The sequence below is a fragment of the Bombina bombina genome, chromosome 5 (assembly GCF_027579735.1).
Source record: "Bombina bombina isolate aBomBom1 chromosome 5, aBomBom1.pri, whole genome shotgun sequence".
NCBI lineage: Eukaryota > Metazoa > Chordata > Amphibia > Anura > Bombinatoridae > Bombina > Bombina bombina.
In genome coordinates, this window is record NC_069503.1 from 526,790,406 (window position 1) to 526,818,201 (window position 27,796).

Genomic DNA, 27,796 nt, shown 5'->3' on the forward strand with positions numbered 1-27,796 from the left:
AAATTAAAAAAACATAGCGATGCTTATATATTACTGCTAAATATTACATAGATGTTTTGCTTAGGTTACAAATTTACTTTCACTTTAATTAAAATGAACTACAGCAAGTTACGAGGCACCAGGGAGAATTTCAGGAAGACTGGGCAAATATAATGAGATCTAAATGTAATATTACCTATAGCAAAATTATGCATAAAGGATCTGTTACAAACTGCTGTTTGTAACTGGCCCTTTAAATGGAAAATTGCCCTGCTTCCCTGGATTTTGGAGAAGCCTATTTGCCAGCCTCCTTCCACATGACTATGGCCCCTGGAAGATTGTGCCCCTGAGGACATATTGACTTTTGTTGGGTGTGTGTGTGGCCCTTTAAGAACCGTCTGGGGACATATTGTGACTCTGGTGAACAATGCCCCCTTTAAGACCTATGTTTGACCCTCTAACTTGCAGCTTTGACTCATGTTTGTAGGGGACAGCTTCAGCTAATATCACTACAGGGATTGCTGACTATGGTGCTGATGATTCTTTGGTGAGCGCTAGGAGCATCCTTTTCTACGGTCCAACTTCCAGCCAGCCTGGAGGCAACCGTAACATTTGGCGGCAGCGGTGGGATTGGCGTCCTAGCGCAAGGAGCAGCACTGGTATCGTAGGAGAGTAATTGAGGGCAACGCTAGCCACTGCGCAGCGTCCCTACCTACAGCAGCATGGAGCTGACAAGATACTGGTCAGAACCATGTGAAGAGCACCTCAACCGGATCCGTCGCTATGAGGGCGCGGATTTCGTTCCAGAAGTAAAGAGGCGGCTAGTCCGATATGGTCCAGACCCTGCACAGGAGGTAGTCAGTCGCCTCATCCGGGAATTGGCTACGGAGAACAAAGCGGCACGAGCCTTTGAGCGCCAACTGTGGAGTTTGAGGGTATGGACACCTGGTCTCTCTCCCCAGCCGCAGCATGTTCCACAGGGAGAGGGGAGCAGCGACCTCCCTCCCCAGCGGCAGTATACTGTGCAGAGGGAAGAGACAACCGGTCTCCTTCCCCAACCAGAGATACCAGAGGCAGCAGGCCTCATAGACTGGTCCTGGGAGGACCCCCAGCAGGCAGGTGGAGATGGGACCGCAGTCTCTCTACCGGCCCTACAGGGATGCTGGGCAGGCGGCCCAGATCCCCAGCGACAGACCCAGCTACAGGGAGGGGAGAGCATCGACCTCCCTCCCCAGCCGGAGTGTGCCTTCCAGGGAGAGGAGACAACCGGTCTCTCTCCCCAGCCGCAGCATGTTCCACAGGAAGCGGAGAGCATCGACCTCCCTTCCCAACGGCCGCCGGAGTATCAGGAGGAGGAGGTAAGCCAATCTCCCCCTCCCCAGCTAACTCCTAACTTGGGCCCAGGGTTAACAGTGGAGATGTTAACCCCCACTGACCCCCACGTTCCCTTTGCCACCGGGCAGGACTATGCCCCAATTCCCCCAGCAGAAGAGCTGGCATCAGGACAGAGCACTGCTGGCCTCTGCCCTACAGACCTTGTCCTTGTTACAGGACTGGCCTGCAAACCCCTCACCCCAGCAGAAGCGCTGGCACCAGGGCAGAGTGCCGCTGGCCTCTGCCCCCCAAGTACCATCAGCTATTTGCCCAGCTGCGCCAGGAAGGCAGAGGATGCTACACTGTCATCCTATAACCTGGAACCTACAGGCCAGTGCTACTTGTTGTGGGGGGGCTGCTTTGCTGCTAGTGTTTATTTGTGGGTGGGTTGCGAGACTAACTTAGGCACTGACCGACAGAAGGTCAGGTGCCTGGTTAGTCTCCCTCCAAAAGGGGAGATATGTTACAAACTGCTGTTTGTAACTGGCCCTTTAAATGGAAAATTGCCCTGCTTCCCTGGATTTTGGAGAAGCCTATTTGCCAGCCTCCTTCCACATGACTATGGCCCCTGGAAGATTGTGCCCCTGAGGACATATTGACTTTTGTTGGGTGTGTGTGTGGCCCTTTAAGAACCGTCTGGGGACATATTGTGACTCTGGTGAACAATGCCCCCTTTAAGACCTATGTTTGACCCTCTAACTTGCAGCTTTGACTCATGTTTGTAGGGGACAGCTTCAGCTAATATCACTACAGGGATTGCTGACTATGGTGCTGATGATTCTTTGGTGAGCGCTAGGAGCATCCTTTTCTACGGTCCAACTTCCAGCCAGCCTGGAGGCAACCGTAACAGGATCCAAAAACCCAAAGGCCAATTACAGTCTCAATGGTGTATTACTGACTGTAACTAAAGAGGAACACGACTTGGGAATTATTATTTCAGTTTATTTAGAATTTGGTAGACAATGCAGAACTGCAGCTGGTAAGGCCAATAGCACACTTGGTTGCATTGAGAGAGGTATTAGTAGCAGAAATAGCAAGGTTCTTATGCCACTTTACAGATTACTAGTTGGGCCTCATTTGGAATATTGTGTACTGTTCTGGAAACCTTGGCCTCTATTTATCAAGGTCTGTCGGACCTGATCCGACAGTGCGGATCTGGTCCGACAGACATTTCTGAATATGGCGAGCAATACGCTCGCCGTATTCAGCATTGCATCAGCAGCTCACAAGATCTGCTGTGCAACGCCACCCCCTGCAGACTCGCGGCCAATAGGCCACCAGCAGGGGGTGTCAATCAACTCGATCGTACTCGATCAGGTTGATTTCCGGCTATGTCTGTTCGCCTGCTTACAGGTTATGGAGCAGCGGTCTTTGTGACCGCTGCTTCATAACTGCTGTTTCTGGTGAGCCTGATAAATATGCCCCCTTATCTCCAGATGGATATAAATAAACTAGAATATGTCCAAAGGAAGGCTACTTAAAAGGTATATGATCTAAAATATAAAATTTACAAAGAGATGCTCAATGATCTAAAAATGTATAGTTTAGAAGTGAGAAGGGAAAGAGGTGATATGATTGAAACCTTCAAATATAGGAAGGGACTTAATAAAGTTGAAGCTGAAACAAAAAAAGTAATACTAAAACAAGGGGTCACAAACTTAAATGAGAGATCATCATAATCAGGAGAAATGTGAAGAACCATATTTTTTTTAAAAAGAAAGGGAGGTAGATTCATGGAATAAACTTCCAATAGAGGTGGTAAACACAATTACTGCAAAAGGCTTAAAAAAAAAGGGACATACATAAGGCTATCCTAATAAATAAATAACATGTAATTTGGGTAGACTAAATGGTTCTTATCTACCATCAAATGCTATGTTTCTATGGGAACACATTTTCAAAATGACAGCTTCCTCAGGTTAAAAGTGTATTGTCAGAATGATATGGTCAGTTAAGAATGAAATATATTTTGGACATTTACTAACCTTCATAGCAAGGAATTAGGCTCCTCATGATCCCCTGCAGGTTTGGTTGAATGATGACACAAAATCCATAAGGAAGTATGTATTCGGATTCATAGAATATGTTCTTCCATCGGTGTGCACAGGCCTAAACAGATACCAAAACATATAAATGCTCTAACTATAGTGATCATTTCTTATGGAAACAAACATTATTGTCTCATTAATCTAAGTAGATCTTAGGTTAGAAAGAAATGAACAGTAATAAATAGCAAAAGCAGCAACGCCAATTTTGTTGTAAATATTCAAACAAAAATAAAAATCTAGTTATTACCACAGGTTATAGTAATTGCTTTAAGTGTTGGGTATCTATTTTAGGCTTCAGACAATTTTACATTTGCTATTTGTAGATTTGTTTTTGTATAAAAAAAGCGTAATTGTTTACATAATACCTATAGATTCCAAGCACACATTTATAAACTCTTAATTATTGGCAGCTGAAGGTTGATGAAAAAATGGTTCATTTATTAACATACGCAGTTCCAATTCATTGATACAGAATAAGGCTGATATTCTTAACTACTCAAAGCTGATAGAAGAGTTTCTGTGCCATAATTATTAGACAAAGACGGTGAAGCATATTAGAAAGTAATTTACAAGTGGCACTGAACCAAACTGCTATTATGGCTTACATTTTAAGCTCTGTAATCAAGGCCATCAAATAAACCATTACATCACCTTAAAAAATGCATATACATACTTATTGGGGGTTAAATACACACTATTTCAATCTTGCCAATAACATGTCAACATTTTAAAGTGAAGGTCAAGTCTAATACAAACGGAATGCATCAATGTGAAGTGTAACATGTATTAATTCAAGTCGCTAACTCAGTTTTCAATAAAATATTTTTTTTTATATAATTAATAAAAATATTATACCCCCGTTTGTTCTTGGGACTCCTCCCCTCCACCACTTCATTATTCTGGACTAGTGACGTAGCGAGCAGTTTCACACGTTCACTATGTCACTAACAAGCTTGTGCACAATACATGAAGCCAAATGGGTATTGTGCACAAGCATGATGTTGTTGACGAAAGCATCTATAGAACGCATGCTCAGTAGTGACGAGTGACGTGAGGAAAAGGGGGCTGAACGCCCCGGGGTTCAAACTTTGATTGGCTATAACAGCGTTAAAAACTGTCAATCATTATTAGAAAGAGGTCAGGCGGACTATGGAATGAAAACGGCAGCGATTTATAAGGTGAAAATTTAAATTTTAGACGAGTAGTATGAAAATTCATGAATGAACATCTATCTCATTTTATATTTACTGTATAACGTTGTGAGCGACTATGCCAGACTTGACCTTCACTTTAAATAGTATCACAGGAACCTGAACAGCAGCAGTCCAGAGTGTCAGTGCCGATGTAGACAGGGGCTCCGTCCAACTCCCCAATTTTTTTTCAATAGAAAAGTAGATGTCCACAGCACTTTCTGTTAATACAAACTTTATTTCAAGCTTGATGTTTGTCTGAAATAAAGTTTGTATTAACAGAAAGTGCTGTGGACATCTACTTTTCTATTGAACATTTTAAATAGCGAGTTAAAAATGCTGCCACAACCAAAAAGATATAGATAGATAGATAGATAGATAGATAGATAGATAGACAGATAGATAGATAGATCATCAGGCATAAAGGAGGGCACTCACGGGTCTTTACATGATCCAAAATTGATCTTTATTTCATAAATCACATCAAAAACAAGTCGACTTTCGGCTATTATTTTTAGCATTTTTCAAGACAATGTAGAAGTATTTCAAAAGCATCTCTTTTTTGCCTGATGTTCTATCAATAATTTTGAGGAGCCACCTGGGCAACTTATAAAACACATATATGAGTGAGTGCATGCAACTGATGCAAAAAAATAATAAAAAATTAATAAATAAATAAAAAAAAATATATATATATATATATATATATATATAATATATATATATATATATATATATATATATATATATATATATATATATATATATATATATATATATATATATAACAATGTTTATTGGAACATATTAAAATAATAAATGCTCTAACATTTGACTATTTTATGATTGGTCCTTGGTTGTGCAGAGCTTCCTACCATCATGAATGCTGCAGCAAAGTTCTAGTTTACTAAGGACAGCTTAGACACATCCCAAATCTGCCCACTATGGTTTGCTTCTGGATCTCCCTGACAAAGCCACCAGCCTCCCCATCTTGGATCTTCTTAAGGAAGTGCTGGGAGATAGGGAAACTGTGTTTAGAAGCCTCAATATGTATGAATTGTCGATGAAGCAACCAAGAGCAATATATGCACATATCTAGAAATCATGTTTGCCTTAGGATTGGTTCTGCAGAACACTTGGTATGCAAAGTTAATTTGAGCTTAACCCTTTTGCAGTGGCTAGACATATAGGGCAAGATTACAAGTCAGGCAGCAAATCAGCTGCGAAAACACTGCGCACGTTATGGCTTTTTCCCATTTGGGGTTGCGCGGTTATTACAAGTTGCAAAATAACTTATTTTGCATGAGCGTTAAGCCGCATAATCCAAACAGACAAATCAAGTGCGCATTCACATATTCCCCTATAGAAGTCAATGGAGAAGACGAACAGAAAAAACACTAAAACCCTATTCTGTTGCGCAAACCCATGATGTTTTCTCCTCGAAAAGTGTACATCAAAATGCAAATATTTCATATTGTGAGAATATGTTCTATTTATTTATAAATAAATATTTTATTATATATGTGATGATTTTTGGACTGATATATCTATTTATAGCGAGATGTAAATGAATATATGAATGTCTAGATATCTCAAGATCTACAGTATATGTGAATATCTCTTTGAAAATCCCTCTGAGATATTGTTTAATGTGCATAAAATTGTTATGTGAAATCTGTTCATTATCTCTATTGTTAAACATATCTCTAAACATATAAATTAATGTTTCTCTATTTGTGTGTATGTATGTCAATGTAAAATCCGTGCACCGGCTTTTTTTCTAACACCAGAGATCTCACATCTCTTCGAGGGCGGAAAGGATTGTTGCATAAGCGTGTGCGCAATAGTGATTTTTCAAGACTTGTAATATCTGCACAATGGAAATTGTTTGAGAAAAGACCATATCGCGCATGGAAAACCCATACCGTGTGATTGGTAATCTTGCCCATAGTAAAAGGAATAGTCTAGTCAAAATAGTCACAAACTTTTATAATTCAGATAGAGCATTCAATTTTAAGCAACTTTCTAATTTACTCCTTTTATCAATTTTTCTTAGTTCTCTTGGTATCTTTATTTTAAAAAGCTTTAATTTAAGCTTAGAAGATGGCCCATTTTTGGTTCAGCCCCTGGGTAGCGTTTGTTGATTGGTGTCTAAATGTAGCCATCCAATCAGCAAGTGCTACCCAGGTTCTGAACCAAAAATGGACTCCTAAGCTTACTTTCCATTTTTTTTTTAAATATCGATACCAAGAATCAAAGAAAAATTGACAATAGGACTAAGTTAGAAAGTTGCTTAAAATTGCATGCTCTATCTGAATCATTAAAGTTTATTTTGACTAGACTATTCCTTTACCAAGGGACATTTGTGTAATAATAAAATGCTCTAATGAATTGGGGGAAAAATGAGGAGTGATGCTTAATTTACAGACAATGAAGGCCTCAAAGCTATATTACAAACATATTTTTCCCCCAATTGTAATGTTTAGTTATTTTGTCTAAAATGAGTTTAACACGGACTTACATTTATCAAATGTAACTTCAATACATCTTAGTATACATTGAGTTCATAATGTACACACAGGATGATAAAAAATATATATATATATATATAAACAGGACAATGGAAATAAGGATTGACCAGGAAGGAAGCCTTTTTCAGAAACAAAGGAACTATTATGCATATACTATGGTGGCTTCAGTTCAACTTAATATTAAAAATTACACGGATGGTATCCATTAATAGTTTACACAGTCCTCTGTATTTTTTAGTTCCGTAGATTTTTATATATATATATATATATAGGTTACATTGCCAGGAAATAATGGTTTCATAAACAACAATTGAATTTGACTTGGCTATATGGTGGTGACGGGGGAATACCAGGATCATTTCCATATTGGAAATTATATAAAATGCTTTCAGTACTGTCCAGTAAAAGCACCTTAACGACCATAAAGACGTAAAATGTATAATTGTTCACATACTTTTTTTTATCTTTTTTTTTATAAACTGTTTTTATTGATTTTGAAAATACATCGTACAGCATTGATTAGCATAACAAAACAGTAAAACAACACTTAAAAAAACAGAAGTTGACAATAATGTTCATCGTTGCCACATCAAATAACATAGATGCCAGAATACCAAGAAATTAGACCCTGCATTATGTGCAGAAGAGACATTTATGAATGTGTACAGGAATCCGTCATGTAATCCCTAGGGGGGTAGTCAGTTAGGGGGATATAGGATCGGAAGGCTTTTTAAATTTGTCCGTTATGTAAGAGTCCCAGAGAATTTTTACTTCTAAATATACGTCTTTGCGTTTAATTTTCATGTAGTGATACTCTTCTAAGTTTAGGGCATTATGACATTGGGCAATCCATTGGGCCAGGGAAGGGGTTGTGGATGTTTTCCAATTCTTGACAATCAGTGACTTTGCACTATTAATTAAAATGTGCAGGAGTTTAGATTGACAGGTCGTGAGTTTTTTAGGAGTGAGATTAAATAACCACAGAAGGGGGTCATCAGTGATTTTGGGGCCAAGGATGGAGGTAGTTTCCTTTTTTACTTCTGACCAGAAGGAGGCGATATCTGGGCATTGCCACCATATATGTGTCATTGTTCCCACCTGGGAGTGACATCTCCAGCATAGATTACTCATTGTGCTAAATAATTTGTGGCAATTGTTCACATACTTTTATATACGTACATACATACACAGACACACACACACACACACATATATATATATATATATATATATATATATATATATATATATATATATATATATATAAAGCATGCATATGAAGTATCACCATTTAATGGCTACATATGCTTTGGGGTATGTTTACCTCCATATAGAAAAGATAAAGCAAATGTGTTAGAATATTATGTTGGTGGTGTAAACCCCTAGAGCAGAGCCTCTGACTTTCCAGCATTTTGTGGTACATATTAAATTCTCATCTACCAGTAATACATTTTTAAAGGGATAGGAAAGTCAAAATTAAACTTTCATGATTCATATAGAGCATTTAATTTTAAGACATTTTTAAATTCACTTCTATTTTCAAATGTGCTTTGTTCTCTTGGTATCCCGTGTTGAAAAAGAATACGCACATATACTACACTAGTGGGAGCTAGTTGCTAATTGGTGCCTGCACACATTTGTCTCTTGTCATTGGCTAACTATATGTGTTCATCTAACTGCCAGTAGTTCAATGCTGTTCCTTCAGCAAAGGATAACAAGAGAATTACGCAAATTTGATAATAGAAGTAAATTGGTAAGTTGTTTAAAATTGTATGTTCTATCCAAATCATGAAATAATATTTTGTGGTTTCCTGTCCCTTTAAACAACTGTTAAAATCAGAAATGTTCAGTACTACTTACTTAGGTTATTTTTTAAGAACTAATATGTTTGGTTATTAGATTGTCATTACTAAATGTTTACAATACTTTTGTAAAATATTTTTATATTTTATTGTAAACTGCATAATTGAAGCGTATATTAGATGCAAGACATTGCAACTTAGACATAAATGCAGTAGCATCTTTAAGTAGTTACATATGTGTGAATCTGAATTATTTTTTAAAAGACAAAAAAAATTCGAAAAAAAAGAAAGGTTCCCGTCCATCTATATGTTGACCTTTGCTGTAAGATCTTGTGTTTACATAAGTGAGTTGCAGCTGGAATGCCAGCGATATGTTCATGAATGGAGACTCTGTGTGGCTTTATATTACTGTGTGCATTACCTATACTTACTGCAGTCTCTTGTTTATCATATTTAACCAGCAGCATAAGGAACTTTTTATAACATTTCGGAGCCAATCAACATAAAATAGTTTTATTAAAATACAATGTTGTAATAAAATAAATAAATATTTATGTCTTACACTTTTTATGACCCATTAATTATTTGTTGGTAAATATTTGGCTAGTGATATTAATATGTATATACCTTCATCAAGGCTTGACAAATTTACAAATTTGTTCAAAATCTAGAAGCCAGCACTTGGCTGGAAGTGGTCGATGGGGGGAAATTGGGGGGCACCCAATGGGTGTCTTGGGGAATCTAAAACCAAAGTGCTAGGTCCTAATTTTAAGGTGTCAGTGGCTCCTTGGCACCTGGGTTTGTCTAGCCCTAAATTTTACAGTCTCTTTATACATTTCCACTTTGCTAATTGTAATGATCACTACTTAGATTGTAAACTCACCAATAAGAACGGCCATTACTATTCTATTCTTTCATATCTCTGTATGTAACCTACACTGCTCAACACTATATAACCTGAAAATGAACAATAAAACAATACATCATACAACATTTTAGTGTGTTTCTTTTTTGTAATATTATTGTAATATATATGTCAACATTATCCTTTAAAAGTTTTTCTTTTCTATGAAAGAGTCTTATCAGAAATGTGTTGTTTCAACATATTCAGTGTATTTGTATTTTACTTTCACTCCCTTCTCTTCAATTCTAAACAAACCTACTAAGAAAACATAATTTTCTCATCTCGATCTGAACCTCTGAAATCCTAATACAGATGGTAACCAAATCTGCATGTCAGCTGGGCAATAAAAACAGTGTTTATAAAGTCACTTCCTGTGATGTGATGCGTTAACTTTACAGTGAATCAGAGGATCAATTGAGAACTTATAAAGATCAAGCTAAGCTACTATTTTTCAAATGTGCATTACATTAATATTAGCAATGCACACAATATTGTTATGTCTTAGTTCTTAGTTATAATAACAATGTGATTTAAAGGGATACTGAACCCAAATTGTTTCTTTCTTGATTCAGATAGAGTATACAATTTTAAGCAACTTTCTAATTCACTCCTATTATCAAATTTTCTTTATTCTTTTGTTATCTTTATTTGAAATGCAAGAATTTAAGTTTAGATGCCGACCCATTTTTGGTGAACAACCTGGGTTGTCCTTGCCGATTGGTGGATACATACCAATAAAAAAGTGCTGTCCAGAGTGCTGAACAAAAAAAACTTAGATGCCTTATTTTTCAAATAAAGATAGCAAGAGAATGAAGAAAAATTGATAATAGGAGTAAATTAGAAAGTTGCTTAAAATTGCATGCTCTATTTGATTCACAAAAGAAAAAATTTGGGCTCAGTGTCTCTTTAATATTAGTGAAATGTAACCTGTGGGGTTTTTATCCTATAGCACTAGACAAAAAAAAATATGATCTAAATTAAAGGGATAGAAAGGCCAAAATTAAAATGTGTATGGTTGCAATTTCAATGTAAAATAGAAGCATTTTTACAATGTATTCCATTAGCAAAAATGCTTCTAGTAAAAGTTATTACTGTTTTTCCTGTGTGGGCCCGTGCACAAGTATACAAAAACCACACCTTCTCAGAGAGCCAGTGGTGGTTTGTATTATACAAATTACATCCTATTTTTGCACATTTCAATCTTGACCTTTCTATCCCTTAATTAACGGCTCTAATATTTAGACAAAAAAATGGTGGTTGACTGAACATCTTAAAACTACCAATATGGTGCTTTTATATGAACTACAAATATGGCGGTTAAGGAAGACGTCGATAGAACTACAAATATGGTGCATTGCGACAATCCAGTATCAGCGTCATTAAAACCGAAGTAAAGTCTTTTGGTAGTGCATACCGGAAACTGGAAATTAAGTGGCGTGCATTCTAAACAAACAAGGGATAGGCGCTAAAATTTAAGATAGCTTTGTATTGTTTGATGATGGTGACCAATGATGTATCAGGAAGACATTTAAATATCCGGTCTACAAACATAAGAGGTATCCTTGAAAAAGCCTTTTCAGGTGAAACGCGTGTCAGAACTTCTTATTCCAAGGCATGCTAAAGGGACTGTAAGGGTATTAATCAATACTGTTTTCCTTATGTATATGGGTGTATAACAGTATATTGCTTAGCGCTTGTCCACTGATATGCCTGCAAGGAGTTTTAATGTTAATTTTAAATAAATATTTTATACCAAACAGGAGGTGTGGCTAGTTGTGGAGCTATCACAACACTGCCGTAATACGAAAAGAGCTCGGTTAAAGCTCTAAACCAAGTGAGTAACAGCTATATGGAGCTCTGTGTGTGGTTTATAACAGGATTGCACTATTTTTCTTTTTGCTATTATTGAGGTCCTGTTGAGACATAAGGAAAAGATCAAAGGATTCATTTGTGGGACAGTGTATCCTCATTTGTGGTACTTTATCACGTATATTATTTCCACATTTTTGTTTTGTTTGTTTTATTTTGTCCCAGTTTATTTGTGTTTTATTTGATTGTGATTTATAGTTATTTAGTTACATTTTTCCCCTAACACTTAAAATAGTCATGCTGGGGGCTGTCTTAAGTCTTCTCTATAAATGTAGGTGCTGTCTATGCCACACTTCTGGTTCAAGTTTATATCCACATTCTAGTTTTAAATGAAAAAGGGCTTTAAAGTTTTTTTGTTTGTTTTTTACTTTTGAGAATCCAAAGTGCAGATAATCTTCTCCAAAAATAAATAAAAATCTTTTGTGTCCATGGTAGCTTTTTCACATAGAAAGGGTATTGAAGAAGCAGTAATTTTTTTTTTACAATTCCATGTATATCAACAATTAAAACATAATTGTTAATAATGAGTATGGATTCATGAGAAAAAATAATTATTAAGCAACACAATCACAGCAAATGAAACCAAACAGAATGGTGGAGTGCCAGCAAATTAATTTAGGTGCCACCTAGACCTAGGGTTGCCATTCCCGCTCTAGACCAAGCCAAATATTTTAAAGTTTAAAAAACGAGCCTGCAACAAAATGTTAAAATATTATATCACGTTTATATATGCAAAAGCAACCTTTAGATTACAAATACCAACAAGAACACCTGCATAATTAAACAATTATCTAACTCTAGTTTCCTGGAATCACACAGAGACCTCAAATTTAAAAGTGCTCTCCAGAGATGTAGAAAACGAGTCATCAGCAACTCCTATGGTCCCAGCTGTAAAGCGCAAAGTAGAAACAGCCTCTGAGGAGCCAGAAGATGCATTAGAGCATTATTGCAGGTTTACATCTCTAACTTATCTTTGAGCACTCAAAATATATTAGTAGCTTATAATACTCTTGATACATTCCCTAAATGAGAAAAGCAAAGGAAGTTAAAGGGATATAAAACCCACATTTTTTTCTTTCATGATTCATATAGAGCATGTCATTTTTTTATTTTTGAAGTAAATTGGAACGTTGTTTAAAATCATATGTTCTATCTGAATAATTAAAGAACAATTTTGGGTTTCATATCCCTCTAATCATATTGAACACTCATATAGCAGAACTTAAGCTGGTGAACAACGTGAGAAACCACTAAAAAATAACCACTGTAATTTGTAATCTAAATGTCAAACAGCAAAAAGTTACTTTTCTGGTCTAATTCCATTAAGAACCAAAAGATGTAAAACAGCAGTTATTCTGACCTATATACATCTGCAAACCGCTAGATTTTAGAGTTATACAACTATAGCCAGACTCAAGCGCAATAATTATAGAAGGGTACAAAGTTCTTTTTTTAATGTCAGGGCAAACTACAAAAATAAAAATGCGGTTTTCATTCCAGTAAAGGGCTAGATTACGAGTGGAGCGCATCAGGGTTCACAATTTAGGTCGGATGCAGTGCCAGGTTAGCGCACACGAAACATTTCTAACTTCAATGTGCATTCCTGAAAAATTTAATATAGAATATTAAAAAATATTAATAAAATCAAACATTTTTAAACAGACAACATTTTTTTAGATATATTCTATGGATACAGTAAGTATAATAATTTTTAATAATTTTTATTGATATTTTTTTGCAATATTTTATATTTGATTTTCAAGAATGCGCACTGAAGTTAGCAATTCTTTACATGCGCTAACCCAACACCGTGTTAGACCTAAATTGCAAACCCCGATGTACATTACACATATTTTCCATTTCTATGTTCTTCATATATAAAATTATGTAATTTTTATTATTAAGTATATATTTTTATATATATATATATATATATATATATATATATATATATATATATTCAAAGATGGATACAGCGCCTATATGTCCAATATACTGTTGGGGTATGTGAGGAGTAAAAAAATGGGTAAAAAGAAAATTAAAAAATAATAATAAAAGATAAGATAAAATAAATGAAAGTCCAGCTAAAAATTGCATATAAAATATATGAACTCAGAAACAATGTTCATATGAGTCCTAAAAATGATATAATTCGTAGTGAATCTCCAGATGTAGTTGTTATACAGTTATAGATGGTATATAATACCCTTACCAGATATTACCTCAATCGAATGAGGTAAGTATGCCGCACTGGGGGTATATATAGATGATTGGATTTCCTCCTTGTATCCAGCTGTAGTGCCTCTTGTGGTATTCGTTGACCTCTTGGAGTATGCAGGGATATGTTTCTGATGGTGAATAGATCCCTTACACTTCCTGTGGGTTAGTGGTTGGCCTCTTGGAGTGCTCTTTCTGTCCTGGTATTAACTTTCTCCAGCGTGAGGATACCATGCGGATTAGAATAAAAAGTATAATTTTTCTGTCCTGGGTGTTTCGTACGCCAGGTATCAATTAGGTTTAAATTCTGTAAGCTGGCGTGGACACTCAGTAGTGTTTTGGAAGGGGTACCGCTACGTCCAGTGGAGCAGTGAAGGGCTGGTTCCAGTGATAAATTTAGGTCCCCAGCTCACAATCTCCTCAGCTCAGCAGAGTAAGTTCTGTGTAAAAAGTTATATATATATATATATATATATATATATATATATATATATATATATATATATATATATAATAATGTTAATGTCAAATAGATATCTATACCTATATATCTATCTAGACTTGTAAAAAGGGGCTATAATAAATTCAAACTTAATAACATCAACAGGGAAGTAGAAAAACTACAGAGAAATACTCTGTTTAAAAAGAAAGATAAGAATCCTGACAGTGAAAACATTGTTTTTTCCACTCAGTTTAGCAACCAATATCACATGATCTGTAATGTTATTAAGAATAACTTAACAATACTAAAAAGTGACAACACACTAAAACAGATTATCTCCAAAGGAATAAAATTCGTAGCCAAAAAGGCACCATCAATAAGTGACCTAACCAATAAGAAATTTTCAGAAAAACCACAATCACAGAACAATTGGTTAAGCCTAAACCCAGGCTTTTTCAAGTGTGGTCACAGACCTTGTAAGAGCTGTGACTTTACGGAAAAAACTCACATATTTACTTCAACTAATACGAATGAAACCTACACAATCAGACAAAGAATAGACTGTACTTCTCAGCATGTAATTTACCTCATCACATGCCAATGCTGTTTTCAGCAATATACTGGCATTACAACGCGGCCATTAAAAGACTGCATCAGGGAGCATTTGCTATCTTTAACTGAAAAAGAACCTAAAACTCCAGTGGCGAAACATTTTCGCCAACATGGAATAGGCACTACACACTTCTCCTTTATTGGAATCGAAAAAATCCGGAAAAATGCAAGAGGAGGTGACAGAATAGCCAGATTACTCAAAAAAGTGTTTTGGGTAATCAAATTGAACACCAGATATCCTTATGGTATCAATAGACGGTTAGATGTAGACCTATATGTATAGATTTCTTAAACGTTAGAAAGTATATACATAAATAAATACAAAACTCTAACCAAAGATTGTTAACACATGCTAGTCAATGGATACATATTTATTGGCATAACCCATTGGCTTCTCACCTGTAGATTACATTCTATTTCATTTACACATCTTTATGATACTTATCCTTTGAGATTTCCTCATGATACATTACTTATGACATTTTTTCATTGTACCTGTCAACCCATGTTTCTCTTTGCTAGGACATATTTTTCTTCGCTAGGACATATATATATATATATATATATATATATATATATATATAGAGAGAGAGAGAGAGAGAGAGAGAGAGAGAGATCAGAAAACACACCCCTAGGGGACTGCATTGTCTTCCTTTTAATTTTAATTTTAATTAGAATATTAGTTTTATTTCTTGCTTTTTAACATCTCTACACAATATTTTTCTTTTTCCCTTTTCTGAACTAGGTGTGATTCCCTGTATGACTCTGACAAAACCATCCATTTTGGAACAAAGGATCATTTTTAACAACTTATTACTTTAACATACCGTATGTTCCTTTTAGGAGTCATGGAGTGTATCACATATTTTTTCTTCTGGGATTGGTAGTGATTTATTTATCACTATACATAGATTAGATGTGCGTATCGTTAAAATTTTCCTTTGAAATTAGTCTCTGTAGAATCAAAGACATATACACTCTGACTACATAGGACAGCACAGTATCATAATCCCCACACACACCTAAATTCAGCATTAGGGATATCCTTTTTCACATATTTTCAATTTTTATTTTTGTTCTCCAATCAGTTATTGCCTGCTCCCCGTTATTTACAATATGTGCATCTTACAAAAAAAATTCTGACACAACACGATTACATACTCAACTAGAGATCATGGTTTATGTTTAGGACTGATGCTTACAGTATGACCTTAACTCACTCTCTTTGCTGATATATATGTATGTCTCGTTTAGAATCCGTGACTTTGAGTATCATATGATTCACAGCTCCATCTTTAGATTTATAGTCAGTCTGACCTGGGGTCATTAGCGTTATTATCATTTAGACCAGCAGTATGAGTGTTAACCATATTCTCACTTCATTAAGTTTTGCGTTAAGTTCTGGTTTTTTATCATGTTAGTAGTCAGTAATGTTAACATTTTTTTCCTTTCTTACATCTCAGCACTATTTAGTAGATAACTTCGATCTCATATCCTTGTGCCCCATTTGAGAGCACTGATTGTTATGTATGTATAAGGATTATTATTATCATTTTTTACTTTTTTACTTTTTTTCTGTTTTTGTTTTAGAACGATACTTTATTTTCACTGTAAATATTTTTTTCTCCATGTATTGTATTTAAATTGTTTATATGTGTTTTCCTTTGGTACAGTATTCAATTCAGTCATTCATGTTTGTTTAATTTTTTTACCCATGGTGAGGTACTTATGAACAGCAGAAAATTTTCGCATTTATGAGGTGTATATATATTTTACCTATACTTACCGACATGCTGTTCAGCAGTACCTCACTGATTGGTTCATATTGAAGCCGCATTAGGATTGGTGAATATGATGTTTAAAAGGCTGTCACTGTCTAATTCTAATCAGCCTCCGAAGAAGCGCATCTATGCATGCGCGAAACGTGTCAGGCGTTCTTGACTGTGACCCTATTACCTTGCCATTGATGGTTGGACTTCTTAATAAATTATTTGTTTCCAGCAACATTTACTTTGAGTCAGCGCATCTATTTCCTGCTGATTGTGTCTAATAGCGGTTGGGTTTACCGCTTATCGATACGCTGCTCACCTTTGCTGTTCCACTCTGGCTCCCGGGCTAGATCCCCGCCTCCTTTCTACGCTACACTGTTTACAGAGCGCCTAGCCACGTCACGGGTGACGTAATACGAAGAACATCTTCACAATACCCGGATCTCTTTGCACGCCGAGAAGGACACACACGCCGCACCCCCCCGGAAGGGTCTCATCGCCAATCCGAGGAGAAGTACAGCAGTGTGTCCAGGCACCCCACCAGACCAGTGGAGGGTAAGAGATGATGGATGACTTATTACTACAGTGACTTGCATTGCTTATATTTTCCACCCGTGACACCTAGGCTGAAGTGGAGTGTACTGACACTCTTTGGGAACTTTCCTGAAACTTTTAGCTCGTCATTGCCTACAGTGGAACATTGGAACTGTTTTGACTGCCTGGTCCTCTAAATACGAATTGCATTGGGACTATACTCCCCCCAGACATGGTCTCTTATATATACGAGTAGAGTACCTAGGGGATTCATTTTCTGAACACGTTTGTTTTGTGATACTTTTATAGGAATAGCTATACAGGTTTAGGTATATAGACATATATACATAGAAATATATATTTGCAGTAATAATTAAATTATCCTGTAAGTGAAGGAATGTTAAGTATGTACAGTAAAAATATATATTAAAACAGAAATACATAAGTACATATGAACACACATAAATATATATATATATATATATATATATATATATACAGAGAACATTAATATCAAAAAAGAGACCTGGTTAGTCACTGCGGATGTCGAATCCCTTTATACCTCCATTGAACATGAAAAAGGACTTACGGCTGTCCAATTCTTCTTAGACCAGGGATCTTCGGAAGATCATAATCATGATCTGTTCATACTCAAATTGCTAGAGTTTGTCCTGAAGTATAATTTCTTCACCTTTGCCAATTAATTTTATCTGCAAGTTCAGGGCACTGCGATGGGCACTGCATGTGCCCTACGTACGCCAACTTATTCCTGGGGTACTGGGAAAAACATGTGGTTTTCAGTGATTCCCACTCCACAGAGACTGACCAAATACCATTCTGGATTCGGTACATAGACGATATCCTGTTTATGTGGGAAGGAACTAAGGATAGTTTGGAAATTTTTCTGCAGGAATTGAATCAAAATGATTTCAACATCAAATTAACTTATACCATGAGCCAATCAGAAATTAATTTTCTAGATCTGAATATCTTTAAAGATCAGGATGGAAAAATCCAAACCAACCTTTACATGAAGGAAACCGCTACAAACAGCTTATTGCACAAAAACAGCGCCCATGCTCCCAGTACCACGAAATCTTTACCAGTTGGTGAATTCCTACGCCTTAAAAGAAACTGCAGTGATGACCAGCTGTTTATCCAACAAGCCAAAAAATTGGAAACGAGGCTCCAAGACAGGGGCTACAGTAAAAGATGTATTAAAAAAGCTAAATCCAGGGCAGTACATACTGAACGTACAGATCTCTTACGGAACAAAACTAAAAAATCAGATGAACAGACAAGACTGATTTTAACTTACAATCCTCAGATTCACGCTGTAAGCGAAATCTTGAACAGAAACTGGCACATTCTAATGTTAGATCAGGATCTAAAATCAATACTGGGTGACAGAATCCAAATTGGATATAGAAGAACCCTCAACATCAAAGATAAAGTCTCCAGAAGCCACTTCCAGGTGGGCAAAACAAGAACGGCCATCAGCGCAGGATCTTTTCCTTGAGGAACTTGCTCCTCTTGCAAGTACATACGGAAGACGAACTCAATTCAAGACCGATTCGGCCACACACATAAAATGAAGAAGTATATATGCTCTGTACTGCAGCTGTTCAAAAATCTATGTGGGCATGACGAGCAGGACGCTCCATACAAGATTACAGGAGCATGTTAGAAATATAAAAAATGCCAGTAAAGACCTAGAAGATGGCAAATCTATTACTTCAGTAGCATCTCATTTCCTCAAATGGCATCGTTCCAACCCTGGCAATTTAAAATGCCAGGGAATAGAAAAACTATCCCTAGGAATCAGGGGGGGCAATCTAGAAACAGCACTTCTAAGATCTGAATGCAGATGGATTTACCTCCTAGATTGTGTTCAGCCCAAGGGGTTAAATGAGCAAAATAATTATTATTGCTTCTTATGAATCCACATTTTTAACGATAAATAAATAACTGAGTGATTAACTCGGAGAACTGTGGCTACTCATAACCAATACTCCCCTTTTAAAAATCCTTTTGGAGAGTATATTTAGTGAAAGAGACTCATATGATGTCTATATTGCTGTGTCTATTCCAGCTATCAAGGTGCCTAACTTTAGGATAACACCATTATATCTTAAAACTCTGGCCAATTTTTATCAATAAAAGTCTATTCTCTAACTTGTCTCAGGCACAATTATGCCCTGGTACCTCACTTTTATTTATATGGACTCTATTTGGGTCCTTTTAATTCAAGTTCACAGTCACATTTTTGTTTTGTAATTTTTTCGTTTTTTAAAACTCACATTAGATAACAATCATTTTGGTTTTTGTCACTTGGACACATTCACTTTATACACACTTATATTGTCAAAGAATTATTTTAATTGTTTCCTTATTTCTCACTCAATTAGATCACATACTTGAGAGCAACACTATAAGATCTTTTGTCCTTCTCCGATCTATAATCTTTTAACTTCATAGTGTCACTAACAATGTAATTACTCTGGGTATTTTTTAATCACAAATTATATATTGATGAAGCTAAATACACCCGATCCTCACATCGCACTTCCCCTTTTTTGCTCAAGGGGCCTTTACCTGCCCCAATATCATGCAGTATAAGTTCAGATTTTTTGGCCATGTATTTGGAAATGCATATGACTTAATCCGTTCATCCTAGCTGTCAATCATTTGCTCTCTACATGCTCCGTAAACTTGTGGTTTACAGCATTACCGCCACACCTCCGAGTTGTTCTGTCTCTGATTCGCTAGAGCTGAACCTATCGCTGGGCTCCGTCTCCTCACTCCCCTTGCAGCCAGCCAATATAAGCTCAGCGTATTGGCGGGCGCCCCACCTTTGACAAAGCCGAACTGGCGAAACATGTCAGGGCGCGCTGAGACCTCCGGTCTCTGTTTTTAAAGCAGTTGTTTGGATATGCGTTTGACGACTGTTATTTAGAATTTTAGTGGATGAAAATGTGTGAATGCTGGTAGTGCTACCCAACTGATCCGGAGAGCCTAACAAACCTAAATTGAGTGATAACTTTAGTTACGATCTAGAGCTGACACTTTCCGGTGGGAGCTGTAACATTACAATTACTAGCAAATAGTATTCCATTCCATCAAACGGGCAAAATAGAGTAATTTGCGGTACCTTACCATTAAGCACTAGTGAATATCTCTCGTTAGAGAGTGGCTATAATTACTATACTAGCTTTCTAGTAGATTTTTTACTATGTCCCGATATTAGAATGGACTGTTAGATATAAAGCACAGGCCTATGGCAATCACAGGGGTCCTATGATAATACCTATTTAGGTTCTCTTTATAATATTCAGCTGGGCATACTAACATTATATATCTTCTTACATATGATTTAATACAGGCATTATGAATTGCCTTTAGTATTAAGTACTGTATTTCTCTTTTTAAGTGGATATCCAGTATTTGCCCAACCCTATTACAAAGTGATATAGAGGAAAATTACTATTTGTCTGACCTATACATTGATTGACTCACTCTACTATTAAGTTAACCAGGAATAGTGTTTTATCATATCCTTAATCTTGGGTGAGCATATATATTTTTTGGATTCTATTCTGCAGTAATTTTGAACTCAGTACCAATATACAAGGGGATTGCCCCCTGATACTTTTGTACTAGCAGACTATTTGACCCCAATATAAAAGTACACCACGTATAACCTCTAATTAGAGGATGTGGTAAGCACTACATTTAACTGACATACAGGACGTGTGTTTGCAGTTGGCAAATTAGTGAGTGGCGTGTCTCACCTCTTTTCAGATATTTTAACTTTATGTTAATTCAATAGAGAGTGAATACACGCTTCTCAAGGTGACCACCAGCATTAGATTAACTTTAACTCTGACTTTTATCTGAGACAGTTACCTGTGAACCCTCTAGTCTTATTTCAGCTCAACACTAGTAAAACTAGCTATTCCAGCTTAAATTACAAACGGGCTCAGAGATCAGTAATTATTTGTTAGTACTACCAGTGTAACCACATGGATGCTGCATCCTAAGCCCATGATTGGGTCAAACAGGGGGGTCTAAATATTCTACAGATCACCTGACAGTACCTTGAGTATTACCTAATAAGTACACCACTAATACCCTCATCACTGAGGGGGTGGTAAAGCACAAAAAGTCACACATACACCCAGGATTTGTATCTATTAGTATTATACCAAGACATATAAGTAATCCTTTCCTGGTGTCTTCCACCCTAGTAACATAATTTGTTTGTCTTGTGGTCCACAACTGTGTTTTTAATTTTATTGAGTATTTTTAAAATTTTATATTAAAAGTTAAGTTTTAAAACATCCGCCAATACTCGGGGCTTTTCTCTACTAGTATATAGTGGTCCTTCCGTCCAGTATTGGGGAGTGCTATTAAAGTACATTCTTTTCCTTTCGCTTCTGCGATTGGTCCCCCTCTCTAAGTAATCTCCTTAATGTACAGCACCCCTGTCCTATCCCATATATTAGTATACCTTTCCCTAGTGAATATTACACAGGGAATCTCAATTGGGAATAATGACACAATACCAGTAGTGCCATCGAAATCTCTTCTTTCTTTTGTCATCAAATTACATATTTAGACATGTCAAGTTGTGCTAAACCAATGAGCCCAAATCTTGATTGCGCTCAAGCAAATGCATTCACTTTCAACTTGTAATATACACCCTATTTCCGTCAGGAGCAAAAACACGGAAAAAAAAGATCATCTGTAAATAATAAAACTGCTAAAATGAACCAAAAACAAAACGTTGCATGTTTTTTTAGTACTATACAGTACATTCATCAGAAGACCCCATCTGTTTGTGTTAGAAATAGGGCCCAGAATAGTCCATGGGATAATGTCATTAACAAATCAATAGAATGGGTGGCAACAAGTGTGCCAACTCAAATGAATTTGACAGTTTGAATCTATTTCACGTTATGTAGGACCTTAAAGGGACAATCTACTTGAAAATGTTTATTATTTAAAAAAACATAATTTATGCTTACCTGATAAATTCCTTTCTCCTGTAGTGTAGTCAGTCCACGGGTCATCATTACTTATGGGATATTAACTCCTCCCCAACAGGAAGTGCAAGAGGATCACCCAAGCAGAGCTGCTATATAGCTCCTCCCCTCTACGTCACACCCAGTCATTCGACCGAGAACCAAACGAGAAAGGAGAAACTATAGGGTGCAGTGGTGACTGGAGTATAATTAAAAAATTTAGACCTGCCTTAAAAAACAGGGCGGGCCGTGGACTGACTACACTACAGGAGAAAGGAATTTATCAGGTAAGCATAAATTATGTTTTCTCCTGTTAAGTGTAGTCAGTCCACGGGTCATCATTACTTATGGGATACCAATACCAAAGCTAAGTACACGGATGACGGGAGGGACAGGCAGGATCTCTATACGGAAGGAACCACTGCCTGAAGAACCTTTCTCCCAAAAACAGCCTCCGAAGAAGCAAAAGTGTCAAATTTGTAAAATTTGGAAAAAGTATGAAGAGAAGACCAAGTTGCAGCCTTGCAAATCTGTTCAACAGAGGCCTCATTCTTAAAGGCCCAAGTGGAAGCCACAGCTCTAGTAGAATGAGCTGTAATCCTTTCAGGAGGTTGCTGTCCAGCAGTCTCATAGGCTAAACGTATTATGCTACGAAGCCAAAAGGATAGAGAGGTAGCAGATGCTTTTTGACCTCTCCTCTGTCCAGAATAAACGACAAACAGGGAAGAAGTTTGTCGAAAATCTTTAGTTGCCTGTAAGTAAAATTTCAGGGCACGGACTACATCTAGATTGTGCAGAAGTCGTTCCTTCTTTGAAGAAGGGTTAGGACACAATGATGGAACAACAATCTCTTGATTGATATTCTTGTTAGTGACTACCTTAGGTAAGAACCCAGGTTTAGTACGCAGAACTACCTTATCTGAATGAAAAATCAGATACGGAGAATCACAATGTAAGGCTGATAATTCAGAGACTCTACGAGCCGAGGAAATAGCCATTAAAAACAGAACTTTCCAAGATAACAGCTTGATATCAATGGAGTGAAGGGGTTCAAACGGAACACCCTGTAAAACGTTAAGAACTAAGTTTAAGCTCCACGGCGGAGCAACAGATTTAAACACAGGCTTAATCCTGGCCAAAGCCTGACAAAAAGCCTGAACGTCTGGAACTTCTGACAGACGCTTGTGTAAAAGGATGGACAGAGCTGAGATCTGTCCCTTTAACGAACTAGCAGATAAACCCTTTTCTAAAACTTCTTGTAGAAAAGACAATATCCTAGGAATCCTAACCTTACTCCATGAGTAACCCTTGGATTCGCACCAGTGTAAGTATTTACGCCATATCTTATGGTAAATTTTCCTGGTAACAGGTTTCCTAGCCTGTATTAAGGTATCAATTACTGGCTCTGAAAATCCACGCTTTGATAAAATTAAGCGTTCAATTTCCATGCAGTCAGCTTCAGAGAAATTAGGTTTTGATGTTTGAAAGGACCCTGAATTAGAAGGTCCTGTCTCAGAGGCAGAGACCAAGGTGGACAGGATGACATGTCCACTAGATCTGCATACCAGGTCCTGCGTGGCCACGCAGGCGCTATTAGAATCACTGATGCTTTCTCCTGTTTGATCCTTGCAATCAAACGAGGAAGCATCGGGAAGGGTGGAAACACATAAGCCATCCTGAAGGTCCAAGGTGCTGTCAAGGCATCTATCAGGACCGCTCCTGGGTCCCTGGACCTGGACCCGTAACGAGGAAGCTTGGCGTTCCGGCGAGACGCCATGAGATCCATATCTGGTTTGCCCCAACGTCGAAATATTTGGGCAAAGACCTCCGGATGAAGTTCCCACTCCCCCGGATGAAAAGTCTGGCGACTTAGGAAATCCGCCTCCCAGTTGTCCATTCCTGGGATGTGGATCGCTGACAGGTGGCAAGAGTGAGACTCTGCCCAGCGAATTATCTTTGATACTTCCATCATCGCTAGGGAACTTCTTGTCCCTCCCTGATGGTTGATGTAAGCCACAGTCGTGATGTTGTCCGACTGAAACCTGATAAACCTCAGAGTTGCTAACTGAGGCCAAGCCAGTAGGGCATTGAGAACTGCTCTCAATTCCAGAATGTTTATTGGAAGGAGACTCTCCTCTTGAGTCCATGATCCCTGAGCCTTCAGGGAATTCCAGACAGCGCCCCAACCTAGAAGGCTGGCGTCTGTAGTTACAATTGTCCAGTCTGGCCTGCTGAAGGGCATCCCCCTGGACAGATGTGGCCGAGAAAGCCACCACAGAAGAGAATCTCTGGTCTCCTGATCCAGATTCAGCGTAGGGGACAAATCTGAGTAATCCCCATTCCACTGACTTAGCATGCACAATTGCAGCGGTCTGAGGTGCAGGCGTGCAAAAGGAACTATGTCCATTGCCGCTACCATTAAGCCGATTACCTCCATGCATTGAGCCACTGACGGGTGTTGAATGGAATGAAGGGCACGGCAAGCATTTAGAAGCTTTGTTAACCTGTCCTCTGTCAGGTAAATTTTCATTTCTACAGAATCTATAAGAGTCCCCAAGAAGGGAACTCTTGTGAGTGGTAAGAGAGAACTCTTCTCCTCGTTTACTTTCCACCCAGAAATGCCAGTACTAACTCTGTATGAGACTTGGCAGTTTGAAAGCTTGACGCTTGTATCAGAATGTCGTCTAGGTACGGAGCTACCGAAATTCCTCGCGGTCTTAGTACCGCCAGAAGAGAGCCCAGAACCTTTGTAAAGATTATTGGAGCCGTAGCCAACCCGAAGGGAAGAGCTACAAACTGGTAATGTTTGTCTAGGAAGGCAAACCTTAGATACCGGTAATGTTCTCTGTGAATCGGTATGTGAAGGTAAGCATCCTTTAAATCCACTGTGGTCATGTACTGACCTCTTTGGATCATGGGTAAGATTGTCCGAATAGTTTCCATCTTGAATGATGGAACTCTTAGGAATTTGTTTAGGATCTTTAAATCCAATATTGGTCTGAAGGTTCCCTCTTTTTTGGGAACCACAAACAGGTTTGAGTAAAACCCTTGTCCGTGTTCCGACCGCGGAACTGGATGGATCACTCCCATTAGTAAAAGGTCTTGTACACAGCGTAGAAACGCCTCTTTCTTTATCTGGTTTGTTGACAACCTTGAAAGGTGAAATCTCCCTTGTGGAGGAGAAGCTTTGAAGTCCTGAAGATATCCCTGAGATATGATCTCCAACGCCCAGGGATCCTGGACATCTCTTGCCCAAGCCTGGGCGAAGAGAGAGAGTCTGCCCCCCACTAGATCCGTTACCGGATCGGGGGCCCTCACTTCATGCTGTCTTAGGGGCAGCAGCAGGCTTTCTGGCCTGCTTGCCCTTGTTCCAGGCCTGGTTAGGTTTCCAGCCTTGTCTGTAGCGAGCAACAGCTCCTTCCTGTTTTGGAGCAGAGGAAGTTGAAGCTGCTCCTGCCTTGAAATTACGAAAGGCACGAAAATTAGACTGTCTAGCCCTGGGTTTGGCTCTGTCTTGAGGCAGGGCATGGCCTTTACCTCCCGTAATATCAGCGATGATTTCTTTCAAACCGGGCCCGAATAAAGTCTGCCCCTTGAAAGGTATGTTAAGTAGTTTCAATTTAGAAGTTACATCAGCTGACCATGATTTTAGCCACAGCGCTCTGCGTGCCTGAATGGCGAATCCGGAATTCTTAGCCGTAAGTTTAGTTAAATGTACTACGGCATCAGAAATAAATGAATTAGCTAGCTTAAGGGTTTTAAGCTTAAGTGAAATCTCATCTAATGTCGCTGAGTCAAGGGTGTCTTCCAGAGACTCAAACCAAAATGCTGCCGCAGCCGTGACAGGCGCAATGCATGCAAGGGGTTGTAATATAAAACCTTGTTGAACAAACATTTTCTTAAGGTAACCCTCTAACTTTTTATCCATTGGATCTGAAAAAGCACAGCTATCCTCCACCGGGATAGTGGTACGCTTAGCTAAAGTAGAAACTGCTCCCTCCACCTTAGGGACCGTTTGCCATAAGTCCCGTGTGGTGGCGTCTATTGGAAACATTTTTCTGAATATAGGAGGGGGTGAGAAAGGCACACCGGGTCTGTCCCACTCCTTAGTAATAATTTCAGTAAGTCTCTTAGGTATAGGAAAAACGTCAGTACTCGTCGGTACCGCAAAATATTTATCCAACCTACACATTTTCTCTGGGATTGCAACTGTGTTACAATCATTCAGAGCTGCTAACACCTCCCCTAGCAATACACGGAGGTTTTCCAGCTTAAATTTAAAATTTGAAATGTCTGAATCCAGTTTATTTGGATGAGATCCGTCACCCGCAGAATGAAGCTCTCCGTCCTCATGCTCTGCATATTGTGACGCAGTATCAGACATGGCCCTAGCATTATCAGTATACTCTGTTCTCATCCCAGAGTGATCTCGTTTACCTCTAAGTTCTGGCAATTTAGACAAAACTTCAGTCATAACATTAGCCATGTCTTGTAAAGTGATTTGTAATGGCCGCCCTGATGTACTTGGCGTTACAATATCACGCACCTCCTGAGCGGGAGATGCAGGTACTGACACGTGAGGCAAGTTAGTCGGCATAACTTCCCCCTCGTTGTCTGGTGAATGTTGCTTAACATGTACAGATTGACTTTTATTTAAAGTAGCATCAATGCAATTAGTACATAAATTTCTATTGGGCTCCACCTTGGCTTTTGAACATATTGCACAAAGAGTTTCCTCTGTGTCAGACATGTTTAAACAAACTAGCAATTAGACTAGCAAGCTTGGAAATACTTTTCAACTAAATTTACAAGCAATATGTAAAAACGTTACTGTGCCTTTAAGAAGCACACAAAAACTGTCACAGTTGAATAACAATGAACCGGATTGACAATATAAGCGTTTTTATCACAGTCAAGCACAGTCTCACAGGTCTGCTGTGAGTGATTACCTCCCTCAAAACTAGTTTTGAAGACCCCTGAGCTCTGTGGAGACGTCCTGGATCATGCAGGGAAAAAAAGACAGACTGTGACTGAATTTCTGATGCGTAGAAAAAGCGCCAAAATAGGCCCCTCCCACTCACACTACAACAGTGAGGGAAGCTCAGTAAACTGTTTTAATTTAAAACAACGACAGCCATGTGGAAAATAAAGCCCAAAACAATTTTCACCAAGTACCTCAGATAATTAAACGATTTAACATGCCAGTAAACGTTTAAAATCTAATATATGAAATGTCATTAAAAAGCCTGCTGCTAGTCGCTCCCACTGCAAGTTAGGCTAAAAGTCATATGCATACAGTATTTTCCCAGTGAAGTGCCATTCCCCAGAAATACTTAAGTGTTAACATATATACATGTCAGCCTGATACCAGTTGCTACTACTGCATTTAAGGCTGTACTTACATTATATCGGTATTAGCAGTATTTTCAAAGTCAATTCCATTCCTTAGAAAATAATATACTGCAACATACCTCTTTGCAGGTGAACCTGCCCGCTGTCCC

General features: G+C 38.0%; 1 protein-coding gene across 1 annotated transcript in view; it reads right to left on the reverse strand.

Annotated features, from left to right (window-relative positions):
* The window catches only part of ITGA9 (integrin subunit alpha 9), an 838,607-nt gene that overhangs the window by 724,649 nt on the left and 86,162 nt on the right, over positions 1-27,796 (reverse strand). Inside the window, exon 4 of the mRNA XM_053714443.1 lies at positions 3,339-3,462. Coding sequence (XP_053570418.1) covers positions 3,339-3,462 — 124 coding nt within the window. The remainder of the gene's footprint in view (positions 1-3,338; positions 3,463-27,796) is intronic.